Here is a 13,992-nt window from a genome sequence, read left to right as displayed (position 1 = left end):
GAACCTTTTGATGTCATAGTAGGGACTGGAGGGCTGCTGGCTCTAGACTAGAACCTTTTGATGTCATAGTAGGGACTGGAGGGCTGCTGGCTCTAGACTAGAACCTTTTGATGTCATAGTAGGGACTGGAGGGCTGCTGGCTCTAGACTAGAACCTTTTGATGTCATAGTAGTGACTGGAGGGCTGCTGGCTCTAGACTAGAACCTTTTGATGTCATAGTAGTGACTGGAGGGCTGCTGGCTTTAGACTAGAACCTTTTGATGTCATAGTAGGGACTGGAGGGCTGCTGGCTCTAGACTAGAACCTTTTGATGTCATAGTAGGGACTGGAGGGCTGCTAGCTCTAGACTAGAACCTTTTGATGTCATAGTAGGGACTGGAGGGCTGCTGGCTTTAGACTAGAACCTTTTGATGTCATAGTAGGGACTGGAGGGCTGCTGGCTCTAGACTAGAACCTTTTGATGTCATAGTAGGGACTGGAGGGCTGCTGGCTTTAGACTAGAACCTTTTGATGTCATAGTAGGGACTGGAGGGCTGCTGGCTCTAGACTAGAACCTTTTGATGTCATAGTAGGGACTGGAGGGCTGCTGGCTCTAGACTAGAACCTTTTGATGTCATAGTAGGGACTGGAGGGCTGCTGGCTTTAGACTAGAACCTTTTGATGTCATAGTAGGGACTGGAGGGCTGCTGGCTTTAGACTAGAACCTTTTGATGTCATAGTAGGGACTGGAGGGCTGCTGGCTCTAGACTAGAACCTTTTGATGTCATAGTAGGGACTGGAGGGCTGCTGGCTTTAGACTAGAACCTTTTGATGTCATAGTAGGGACTGGAGGGCTGCTGGCTCTAGACTAGAACCTTTTGATGTCATAGTAGGGACTGGAGGGCTGCTGGCTTTAGACTAGAACCTTTTGATGTCATAGTAGGGACTGGAGGGCTGCTGGCTTTAGACTAGAACCTTTTGATGTCATAGTAGGGACTGGAGGGCTGCTGGCTTTAGACTAGAACCTTTTGATGTCATAGTAGGGACTGGAGGGCTGCTGGCTCTAGACTAGAACCTTTTGATGTCATAGTAGGGACTGGAGGGCTGCTGGCTCTAGACTAGAACCTTTTGATGTCATAGTAGGGACTGGAGGGCTGCTGGCTTTAGACTAGAACCTTTTGATGTCATAGTAGGGACTGGAGGGCTGCTAGCTCTAGACTAGAACCTTTTGATGTCATAGTAGGGACTGGAGGGCTGCTGGCTCTAGACTAGAACCTTTTGATGTCATAGTAGGGACTGGAGGGCTGCTGGCTTTAGACTAGAACCTTTTGATGTCATAGTAGTGACTGGAGGGCTGCTGGCTCTAGACTAGAACCTTTTGATGTCATAGTAGTGACTGGAGGGCTGCTGGCTTTAGACTAGAACCTTTTGATGTCATAGTAGGGACTGGAGGGCTGCTGGCTCTAGACTAGAACCTTTTGATGTCATAGTAGGGACTGGAGGGCTGCTAGCTCTAGACTAGAACCTTTTGATGTCATAGTAGGGACTGGAGGGCTGCTGGCTCTAGACTAGAACCTTTTGATGTCATAGTAGGGACTGGAGGGCTGCTGGCTTTAGACTAGAACCTTTTGATGTCATAGTAGGGACTGGAGGGCTGCTGGCTCTAGACTAGAACCTTTTGATGTCATAGTAGGGACTGGAGGGCTGCTGGCTCTAGACTAGAACATTTTGATGTCATAGTAGGGACTGGAGGGCTGCTGGCTTTAGACTAGAACCTTTTGATGTCATAGTAGTGACTGGAGGGCTGCTGGCTCTAGACTAGAACCTTTTGATGTCATAGTAGTGACTGGAGGGCTGCTGGCTTTAGACTAGAACCTTTTGATGTCATAGTAGGGACTGGAGGGCTGCTGGCTCTAGACTAGAACCTTTTGATGTCATAGTAGGGACTGGAGGGCTGCTGGCTCTAGACTAGAACCTTTTGATGTCATAGTAGTGACTGGAGGGCTGCTGGCTCTAGACTAGAACCTTTTGATGTCATAGTAGTGACTGGAGGGCTGCTGGCTCTAGACTAGAACCTTTTGATGTCATAGTAGGGACTGGAGGGCTGCTGGCTCTAGACTAGAACCTTTTGATGTCATAGTAGGGACTGGAGGGCTGCTGGCTTTAGACTAGAACCTTTTGATGTCATAGTAGTGACTGGAGGGCTGCTGGCTTTAGACTAGAACCTTTTGATGTCATAGTAGTGACTGGAGGGCTGCTGGCTCTAGACTAGAACCTTTTGATGTCATAGTAGGGACTGGAGGGCTGCTGGCTTTAGACTAGAACCTTTTGATGTCATAGTAGGGACTGGAGGGCTGCTGGCTTTAGACTAGAACCTTTTGATGTCATAGTAGGGACTGGAGGGCTGCTGGCTCTAGACTAGAACCTTTTGATGTCGTAGTAGGGACTGGAGGGCTGCTGGCTCTAGACTAGAACCTTTTGATGTCGTAGTAGGGACTGGAGGGCTGCTGGCTCTAGACTAGAACCTTTTGATGTCGTAGTAGGGACTGTAGGGCTGCTGGCTCTAGACTAGAACCTTTTGATGTCGTAGTAGGGACTGGAGGGCTGCTGGCTTTAGACTAGAACCTTTTGATGTCATAGTAGGGACTGGAGGGCTGCTGGCTCTAGACTAGAACCTTTTGATGTCATAGTAGGGACTGGAGGGCTGCTGGCTCTAGACTAGAACCTTTTGATGTCGTAGTAGGGACTGGAGGGCTGCTGGCTCTAGACTAGAACCTTTTGATGTCATAGTAGGGACTGGAGGGCTGCTGGCTCTAGACTAGAACCTTTTGATGTCATAGTAGGGACTGGAGGGCTGCTGGCTCTAGACTAGAACCTTTTGATGTCGTAGTAGGGACTGGAGGGCTGCTGGCTTTAGACTAGAACCTTTTGATGTCATAGTAGGGACTGTAGGGCTGCTGGCTCTAGACTAGAACCTTTTGATGTCATAGTAGGGACTGGAGGGCTGCTGGCTTTAGACTAGAACCTTTTGATGTCATAGTAGGGACTAGAGGGCTGCTGGCTCTAGACTAGAACCTTTTGATGTCATAGTAGGGACTGGAGGGCTGCTGGCTCTAGACTAGAACCTTTTGATGTCATAGTAGGGACTGGAGGGCTGCTGGCTCTAGACTAGAACCTTTTGATGTCATAGTAGGGACTGGAGGGCTGCTGGCTCTAGACTAGAACCTTTTGATGTCATAGTAGGGACTGGAGGGCTGCTGGCTTTAGACTAGAACCTTTTGATGTCATAGTAGGGACTGGAGGGCTGCTAGCTCTAGACTAGAACCTTTTGATGTCGTATTCTGTTTAGTTTAACCAGGGATGAACAGTTATGAGTCAGTGGGCGCGTTCAAGTGGATACATGTTATGTAGTCATTGTTCCCTCCCTCCCCCAGGTATCCAGGAGTACGTGGAGGCTGTGTCGTTCCATCACTTCATCAGACATCGTACTCTCATCAGCCTGGAGGAGATTAACACCAAGCTGGTCTTCATCAAGGAGCCTGAGGCCAAGGTATGAACATGTTACAATGAAGGTGGACTGGATCATATCACAATTCTTGATATTAGCTGACCCTTATGTCAGAGAGAAGAACATTGAGTGACATTGCACTGAGTGAATAGACATGGAAGAACCATGAACATGATAATGAGTCATAGTATGCTAGCTGCATACCAATAACCTGGTATAGTGTCTGGATATGGTTGACCATGCACATTACACATTACACATAAAATCAAACAGTTCATTTATATTTTCCAACGGGGCTATACATTTGGGTGAGTTTTCTTTCTCGTCTGAGTAGCCTGGTTTCACAGCCCAAAATATAATGAAACCATCTAGTGTTCAGAGAAATAACAACACAATGTCAAAAACAAAAGTCAGTTAAGAACAAATTCATATTTTCAATGACGGCCTAGGAAATACAGGTAGCCTTGTCAAATAATTAACATCCAATCACATTAATCGTTACTCTTTTGCGGGAAATCTTCACTCTTGCGCAGACATTTAGAAACGAAACATGACAATTTGACAAATAAGCCACAGGACTTTTTTGAGCGAGAATAAAGACGACTTTCGAGTAGTAAGACATGTATAAAAGCAACAGATACCATTAATAAGACGGGGCTAGAAGCGTCTTATATGGTGAGACACCGAGTGGCTAGGACAGGCAAGACCCATACTATTGTGGAGGACTTCATTCTTCCTGCTGCCGCTGATATGGCTGGGACAACGCTGGGGGAAAGGCCAAAAAAAACTATACAGACAATAACCTCATCAAACAACACTGTTTCACGACGCATCAGTGACATGGCAGGAGATGTTTTGAAACAATTACTGCTTTGCATACAAGCCAGTGAATTATATGAGTTACAGCTGGATGAGTCAACAGACGTGGCGGGCCTGGCACAGCTTCTGGTATATGTCCGTTACGTTTATGGGGGGTCAATTAAGGAAGACATCCTCTTTTGCAAACCACTGGAAACCAGGACAACAGGAGAGGATATTTCAGCTTTGTGTCACAGCTTTGTTAGATCAAATGGACTTTGGTGGTCAAAATGTGTTGGTATCTGTACTGATGGCGTAAAAGCCATGACAGGGAGACATAGTGGAGTGGTAACGCGCGTGCAAGCAGTTGCTCCCAACGCCACTTGGGTACACTGCAGCATCCACCGAGAGGCTCTTGCTGCCAAGGGAATGCCTGACAGCTTGAAAGACGTTTTGGACATACAGTGAACTTTGTTAAAGCAAGGCCCCTGAACTCTCATGTATTTTCTGCATTATGGAATGATATGGGCAGTGACCATGTAATGCTTTTACAATATACAGAAGAGCGTTGGTTATCAAGGGGCAAAGTATTGACACGTTCTTTTAAAATTGAGACACAAGCTTAAAGTTTTCTTTACTGACCATCATTTTCACTTGTCTGACCGCTTGCATGATGACGAGTTTCTCACACGACTGTCCTCTCTGGGTGATGTTTTTTCTCGCCCGAATGATCTGAATCTAGGACTGTATTCAATGTGCGGGACACAATTGAGGCTATGATTAAGAAGTTGGAGCTCTTCTCTGTCTGCATTAACAAGGACAGCACACAGGTCTTTCCATCATTGTCTGATTTTTTGTGTGCAAATGAACTCAAGCTTATGGACAATGTGAAATGATTGGCAGACTCAACAGCCTTGGTTTCTGAAATGACTGCCTCACCTGGTTCACCAACTACTTCTCCGATAGAGTTCAGTGTGTAAAATCGGAGGGCCTGTTGTCCGAACCTCTGGTAGTCTCTATGGGGATGCCACAGGGTTCAATTCTCGGGCCGACTCTCTTCTCTGTATACATCAATGATGTCGCTCTTGCTGCTGGTGATTCTCTGATCCACCTCTACGCAGACAACACCATTCTGTATACATCTGGCCCTTCTTTGGACACTGTTAACTAACCTCCAGATGAGCTTCAATGCCATACAACACTCCTTCCGTGGCCTCCAACTGCTCTTAAATGCAAGTAAAACTAAATGCATGCTCTTCAACCGATCGCTACCCGCACCTGCCCGCCCGTCCAGCATCACTACTCTGGACGGCTCTGCCTTAGAATATGTGGACAACTACAAATACCTAGGTGTCTGGTTAGACTGTAAACTCTACTTCGACTCACATTAAGCATCTCCAATTCAAAATTAAATCTAGAATCGGCTTCCTATTTTGCAACAAAGCCTCCTTCACTCATGCTGCCAAACATACCCTCGTAAAACTGACCATCCTACCGATCCTCGACTTCGGCAATGTCATTTACCAAATAGCCTCCAACACTCTACTCAGCAAACTGGATGCAGTCTATCACAGTGCCATCCGTTTTGTCACCAAAGCCCCATATACTACCCACCACTGCAACCTGTATGCTCTCGTTGGCTGGCCCTCACTAGATATTCGTCGCCAAACCCACTGGTTCCAGATCATCTATAAGTCTTTGCTAGGTAAAGCCCTGCCTTATCTCAGCTCACTGGTCACCATAGCAACACCCACCCGAAACATGCGCTCCAGCAGGTATATCTCACTGGTCACCCCCAAAACCAATTCCTCCTTTGGCCGCCTTTCCTTCCAGTTCTCTGCTGCCAATGACTGGAACGAACTGCAAAAATCGCTGAAGCTGGAGACTCATATCTCCCTCACTAACTTTAAACACCAGCTGTCAGAGCAGCTCACAGATCACTGCACCTGTACATAGTCCATCTGTAAATAGCACACCCAATTACCTCATCCCCATATTATTACTTATCCTCTTGCTCTTTTGCACCCCAGTATCTCTACTTGCACATCATCATCTGCGCATCTATTACTCCAGTGTTAATGCTATATTGTAATTATTTCGCCTCCATGGCCTATTTATTGTCTTACCTCCCTACTCTTCTACATTTGCACACACTGTACATATATTTTTCTATTGTGTTATTGACTGTGTTTGTTTATGTGTAACTCTGTGTTGTTTGTGTCACACTGCTTTGCTTTATCTTGACCAGGTCGCAGTTGTAAATGAGAACTTGTTCCCAACTGGCCACCTGGTTAAATAAATAAAAACTCTCATTCAAATAAACACATACAAGAACACACACATACATGTAATAGTGCCAGACATGCACACAAACATATACAGTTGGCATTGCTGTTATGATTTCAGTTGTCCTTGATGTCCTTTGTTTTAAATGTTGTTGTTTTCTTCATTGTTTGTTGTTTTCTTCTGTCTTTCTTTTTCTTCTTAAGTTCATTCTCTTGGTGATTTGGTGCATTGTGGGGTTCTGGGGGGTGGGGAGGGGAATTTATTGTATTTCTTGTTCTTCTTCTTGGGGGAGGGGGACTGTGGGAAGGATCTCGAATGGTTGAGGGACAGCTATTGGGGAACTGTGGGAGGGTCTTGGAGGGTTCGGATTCATGTTTTTTGGCCTGATGGGAGATCTGTCAACGTGCCCTTGAGCAGGGCATTGACCCTGGATGCTTCTGTGTGTCACTCTGAATGGGAGTCTGTTGGATGACTGGTGTGATGTAGTTGTTGGGCGGCTTCACTGCAAGTATATTGTATGTTTCAGATATTCCATTTAAAATAATCATTATTGTGTATATTTTATAATGTATATATATTTTACCTTTATTTAACTAAGCAAGTCAAATTCTTATTTACAATGACGGCCTACACTGGCCAAAGACGTTGAGTCAATTGTGCGCCGCCCAATGGGACTCCCAATCAAGGCCGCTTGTGATACAGCCTGGAATCGAACCAGGGTGTCTGTAGTGACGCCTCAAGCACTGAGATGCAGTGCCTTAGACTGCTGCACCACTTGGGAGCCCAAGTTATTGTGTATATAGCCAAGTTATTGTGTATATAGCCAAGTTATTGTATATATAGCCAAGTTATTGTGTATATAGCCAAGTTATTGTGTATATAGCCAAGTTATTGTGTATATAGCCAAGTTATTGTGTATGTAGCCAAGTTATTGTGTATTTAGCCAAGTTATTGTGTATTTAGCCAAGTTATTGTGTATTTAGCCAAGTTATTGTGTATTTAGCCAAGTTATTGTATATTTAGTCAATATCAAGATGATCTGCTGCTTGCTCTTTCCTCTCTACAGTCAGTCAGTGTATCATACTGTTCCTCAGGGACTACAGACTGCATGGTACTACTGACATAAAAATGATAAGGAATGTGAAAGTATAGTCACTAACTAACCGTGGCTCACCTCTGACCTACAGGACACCCCAGAGGGCCAGCAGCCAATGGGAACCCCCCAAGTGCTGACCTTTCAGGTGACCCCTACAGACTACCTGTTGGGCGTGGCCGACCTGACAGGTGAGCTGATGAGGATGTGTATCAGTAGCGTGGGGAACGGGGACATGGACACGCCCTTCCAGGTCAGCATCTTCCTGCATCTGTGTTAGGGTTGCAAAATTGTTTTTTCCAGCAATTCCAGTTAGAGCGTTCCCGAACTCAGGAGGGAATAAGCAGGAAATCCGGGAACAATCCAAGAAGGATTTTCTACTGATGTAAAAAGGCTGTGACAACTACTGATGTAAAAAGGCTGTGACAACTACTGATGTAAAAACACTGTGACAACTACTGATGTAGAAAGGCTGACAGACAGACTGGATCTAGATATTGTTGTCACTGTAAAACACTGTGACAACTACTGATGTAAAAAGGCTGTGACAACTACTGATGTAAAAACACTGTGACAACTACTGATGTAAAAACACTGTGACAACTACTGATGTAAAAACACTGTGACAACTACTGATGTAAAACACTGTGACAACTACTGATGTAAAACACTGTGACAACTACTGATGTAAAAACACTGTGACAACTACTGATGTAAAAACACTGTGACAACTACTGATGTAAAAACACTGTGACAACTACTGATGTAAAAACACTGTGACAACTACTGATGTAAAAACACTGTGACAACTACTGATGTAAAAAGGCTGTGACAACTACTGATGTAAAAACACTGTGACAACTACTGATGTAAAAACACTGTGACAACTACTGATGTAAAAAGGCTGTGACAACTACTGATGTAAAAAGGCTGTGACAACTACTGATGTAAAAAGGCTGTGACAACTACTGATGTAAAAAGGCTGTGACAACTACTGATGTAAAAAGGCTGTGACAACTACTGATGTAAAAACACTGTGACAACTACTGATGTAAAAAGGCTGTGACAACTACTGATGTAAAAAGGCTGTGACAACTACTGATGTAAAAAGGCTGTGACAACTACTGATGTAAAAACGCTGTGACAACTACTGATGTAAAAAGGCTGTGACAACTACTGATGTAAAAAGGCTGTGACAACTACTGATGTAAAAAGGCTGTGACAACTACTGATGTAAAAAGGCTGTGACAACTACTGATGTAAAAACACTGTGACAACTACTGATGTAAAAAGGCTGTGACAACTACTGATGTAAAAACACTGTGACAACTACTGATGTAGAAAGGCTGTGACAACTACTGATGTAAAAACACTGTGACAACTACTGATGTAAAAAGGCTGTGACAACTACTGATGTAAAAAGGCTGTGACAACTACTGATGTAAAAAGGCTGTGACAACTACTGATGTAAAAAGGCTGTGACAACTACTGATGTAAAAACACTGTGACAACTACTGATGTAAAACACTGTGACAACTACTGATGTAAAAACACTGTGACAACTACTGATGTAAAACACTGTGACAACTACTGATGTAAAACACTGTGACAACTACTGATGTAAAAACACTGTGACAACTACTGATGTAAAAACACTGTGACAACTACTGATGTAAAAACACTGTGACAACTACTGATGTAAAAACACTGTGACAACTACTGATGTAAAAACACTGTGACAACTACTGATGTAAAAACGCTGTGACAACTACTGATGTAAAAAGGCTGTGACAACTACTGATGTAAAAACACTGTGACAACTACTGATGTAAAAACACTGTGACAACTACTGATGTAAAAAGGCTGTGACAACTACTGATGTAAAAAGGCTGTGACAACTACTGATGTAAAAAGGCTGTGACAACTACTGATGTAAAAACACTGTGACAACTACTGATGTAAAAAGGCTGTGACAACTACTGATGTAAAAAGGCTGTGACAACTACTGATGTAAAAAGGCTGTGACAACTACTGATGTAAAAAGGCTGTGACAACTACTGATGTAAAAACACTGTGACAACTACTGATGTAAAAAGGCTGTGACAACTACTGATGTAAAAACACTGTGACAACTACTGATGTAGAAAGGCTGTGACAACTACTGATGTAAAAACGCTGTGACAACTACTGATGTAGAAAGGCTGTGACAACTACTGATGTAAAAACACTGTGACAACTACTGATGTAAAAAGGCTGTGACAACTACTGATGTAAAAACACTGTGACAACTACTGATGTAAAAACACTGTGACAACTACTGATGTAAAAAGGCTGTGACAACTACTGATGTAAAAAGGCTGTGACAACTACTGATGTAAAAAGGCTGTGACAACTACTGATGTAAAAAGGCTGTGACAACTACTGATGTAAAAAGGCTGTGACAACTACTGATGTAAAAACACTGTGACAACTACTGATGTAAAACACTGTGACAACTACTGATGTAAAAACACTGTGACAACTACTGATGTAAAACACTGTGACAACTACTGATGTAAAACACTGTGACAACTACTGATGTAAAAACACTGTGACAACTACTGATGTAAAAACACTGTGACAACTACTGATGTAAAAACACTGTGACAACTACTGATGTAAAAACACTGTGACAACTACTGATGTAAAAACACTGTGACAACTACTGATGTAAAAACACTGTGACAACTACTGATGTAAAAAGGCTGTGACAACTACTGATGTAAAAACACTGTGACAACTACTGATGTAAAAACACTGTGACAACTACTGATGTAAAAAGGCTGTGACAACTACTGATGTAAAAAGGCTGTGACAACTACTGATGTAAAAACACTGTGACAACTACTGATGTAAAAAGGCTGTGACAACTACTGATGTAAAAAGGCTGTGACAACTACTGATGTAAAAACACTGTGACAACTACTGATGTAAAAAGGCTGTGACAACTACTGATGTAAAAACACTGTGACAACTACTGATGTAGAAAGGCTGTGACAACTACTGATGTAAAAACACTGTGACAACTACTGATGTAGAAAGGCTGTGACAACTACTGATGTAAAAACACTGTGACAACTACTGATGTAAAAAGGCTGTGACAACTACTGATGTAAAAAGGCTGTGACAACTACTGATGTAAAAAGGCTGTGACAACTACTGATGTAAAAAGGCTGTGACAACTACTGATGTAAAAAGGCTGTGACAACTACTGATGTAAAAAGGCTGTGACAACTACTGATGTAAAAACACTGTGACAACTACTGATGTAAAAACACTGTGACAACTACTGATGTAAAAAGGCTGTGACAACTACTGATGTAAAAAGGCTGTGACAACTACTGATGTAAAAACACTGTGACAACTACTGATGTAAAAAGGCTGTGACAACTACTGATGTAAAAAGGCTGTGACAACTACTGATGTAAAAACACTGTGACAACTACTGATGTAAAAAGGCTGTGACAACTACTGATGTAAAAACACTGTGACAACTACTGATGTAGAAAGGCTGTGACAACTACTGATGTAAAAACACTGTGACAACTACTGATGTAGAAAGGCTGTGACAACTACTGATGTAAAAACACTGTGACAACTACTGATGTAAAAAGGCTGTGACAACTACTGATGTAAAAAGGCTGTGACAACTACTGATGTAAAAAGGCTGTGACAACTACTGATGTAAAAACACTGTGACAACTACTGATGTAAAAACACTGTGACAACTACTGATGTAAAAACACTGTGACAACTACTGATGTAAAAAGGCTGTGACAACTACTGATGTAAAAACACTGTGACAACTACTGATGTAAAAACACTGTGACAACTACTGATGTAAAAAGGCTGTGACAACTACTGATGTAAAAAGGCTGTGACAACTACTGATGTAAAAAGGCTGTGACAACTACTGATGTAAAAAGGCTGTGACAACTACTGATGTAAAAAGGCTGACAGACAGACTGGATCTAGATATTGTTGTCACTGTAAAACACTGTGACAACTACTGATGTAGAAAGTGCTTTATAAATCCATCTGATTGCTCTATCCCAGGTGTCCATGTTCCTGCGTCAGATCCACGATGGTTTCTCCTACATCGGTAACACTGGTCCTTATGAGGTCAGTGAGAAGCTGCTCACTCTGTGTGTGGGTGGCTGGGGCAGTACATTCTGTGATTGATTGATTGGCTGACTGACTAATTTAATGAATTGATCTATCCCAGGTCAGTAAGAAGCTCCACACGCTGAGACAGAGTCTGTCCAAGGTGGAGGATGCCTGCTATACACTGAAGGTGCGGGGGTCAGAGATCCCCAAACACATGCTGGCTGACGTGTTCTCCAGCAGGCCAGCCATGATGGACCAGGACGAGGGAGTGGCCTAGCGATGAGGGTGGGGTTTAATGGTGGAGGTGGGGTGTAATGATCTGGAAAGGGGTAGGGTTAAATGATGGGCGTGGTCTGTACCTAGGGGAAACTTCACCCCCGAGCCCTGTTATGCAGTCAGGGCCATGTTCAGAAGGCAAAATGTTGTGGAACTTTGCAGATAGAAATGTATAAAGATGTGATGATTCCTTTTTCTAGATGTTCAAGAGGCATGTTTGTTCTACAAAGTACATTTCTATCTGAACGTTCCACAACGGTATACCCTGGTCTGTTATTGTTCTGTGGGGACAGCTGGTGTTGGTCTGGATAATGCATTTGTTATGGTATTTGGTGTCAACTGTTGTTTCATCCCAAACATTGTTCATTGCTGTTTGTTGTTTGTTCTGAATCTGATCAGTGTCGTCACAATCTCCGCTGTGCCAAACGGTCAATCCCAATCTGAAGGTCGTCTAGTTACAGCATGTAAAATGTCTCTTCATTTAGTATTTTTCAATAAAGTTCAAAAAGTGTTGTGACGATGTCACTCCCAGGCATTATTGTTGTGTGAGGCTGGGTCTCTCCTCTATCACTATCTAAAGGTAGACTTTACACCTGTCTGATAATCAAAGGTAGACTTTACCCCTGTCTGATAATCAAAGGTAGACTTTACCCCTGTCTGATAATCAAAGGTAGACTTTACCCCTGTCTGATAATTAAAGGTAGACTTTACACCTGTCTGATAATCAAAGGTAGACTTTACACCTGTCTGATAATCAAAGGTAGACTTTACACCTGTCTGATAATTAAAGGTAGACTTTACACCTGTCTGATAATCAAAGGTAGACTTTACACCTGTCTGATAATTAAAGGTAGACTTTACCCCTGTCTGATAATTAAAGGTAGACTTTACACATGTCTGGTAATCAAAGGTAGACTTTACACCTGTCTGATAATCAAAGGTAGACTTTACACCTGTCTGATAATCAAAGGTAGACTTTACACCTGTCTAATAATCAAAGGTAGACTTTACACATGTCTGATAATCAAAGGTAGACTTTACACCTGTCTGATAATCAAAGGTAGACTTTACACCTGTCTGATAATCAAAGGTAGACTTTACACCTGTCTAATAATCAAAGGTAGACTTTACACATGTCTGATAATCAAAGGTAGACTTTACACCTGTCTGATAATCAAAGGTAGACTTTACACCTGTCTGATAATCAAAGGTAGACTTTACACCTGTCTGATAATCAAAGGTAGACTTTACACCTGTCTGATAATCAAAGGTAGACTTTACACCTGTCTAATAATCAAAGGTAGACTTTACACATGTCTGATAATCAAAGGTAGACTTTACACCTGTCTGATAATCAAAGGTATACTTTACACCTGTCTGATAATCAAAGGTAGACTTTACACATGTCTGATAATCAAAGGTAGACTTTACACCTGTCTGATAATCAAAGGTGGACTTTACACCTGTCTGATAATCAAAGGTAGACTTTACACCTGTCTGATAATCAAAGGTGGACTTTACACCTGTCTGATAATGAAAGGTAGACTTTACACCTGTCTGATAATCAAAGGTAGACTTTACACCTGTCTAATAATCAAAGGTAGACTTTACACCTGTCTGGTAATCAAAGGTAGACTTTACACCTGTCTGGTAATCAAAGGTAGACTTTACACCTGTCTGATAATCAAAGGTAGACTTTACACCTGTCTAATAATCAAAGGTAGACTTTACACCTGTCTGATAATCAAAGGTAGACTTTACACATGTCTGAATCGAAGGTAGACTTTACACCTGTCTGATAATCAAAGGTAGACTTTACACCTGTCTGATAATCAAAGGTAGACTTTACACCTGTCTGATAATCAAAGGTAGACTTTACACCTGTCTGATAATCAAAGGTAGCCTT

General features: G+C 42.6%; 1 protein-coding gene across 1 annotated transcript; it reads left to right on the top strand.

Moving 5' to 3' along the window:
- The first annotated feature begins 3,372 nt into the window (after positions 1 to 3,372).
- Positions 3,373 to 12,624, top strand: tsnax (translin-associated factor X). Its single transcript, XM_038984339.1, has 4 exons — positions 3,373 to 3,529; positions 7,759 to 7,917; positions 11,760 to 11,825; positions 11,929 to 12,624. Exons 1-4 carry the CDS (start codon positions 3,380 to 3,382, stop codon positions 12,085 to 12,087), a joined length of 534 nt encoding a protein of 177 aa, XP_038840267.1. The 5' UTR covers positions 3,373 to 3,379; the 3' UTR covers positions 12,088 to 12,624.
- Positions 12,625 to 13,992: the final 1,368 nt, after the last annotated feature.

Source organism: Salvelinus namaycush, unplaced genomic scaffold (genome assembly GCF_016432855.1).
Source record: "Salvelinus namaycush isolate Seneca unplaced genomic scaffold, SaNama_1.0 Scaffold2308, whole genome shotgun sequence".
Taxonomy (NCBI): Eukaryota; Metazoa; Chordata; class Actinopteri; order Salmoniformes; family Salmonidae; genus Salvelinus; species Salvelinus namaycush.
This window is presented reverse-complemented; position numbering and strand designations above follow the sequence as displayed.

Excerpts from the sequence above, each read along its gene's own strand:
- tsnax (XM_038984339.1), top strand. The coding sequence starts at position 3,380 with ATGTTATGTAGTCATTGTTCCCTCCCTCCCCCAGGTATCCAGGAGTAC. Across the intron at positions 7,918-11,759 it reads ACATGGACACGCCCTTCCAG|GTGTCCATGTTCCTGCGTCA; the intron begins GTCAGCATCTTC and ends GCTCTATCCCAG. Across the intron at positions 11,826-11,928 it reads GTAACACTGGTCCTTATGAG|GTCAGTAAGAAGCTCCACAC; the intron begins GTCAGTGAGAAG and ends GATCTATCCCAG.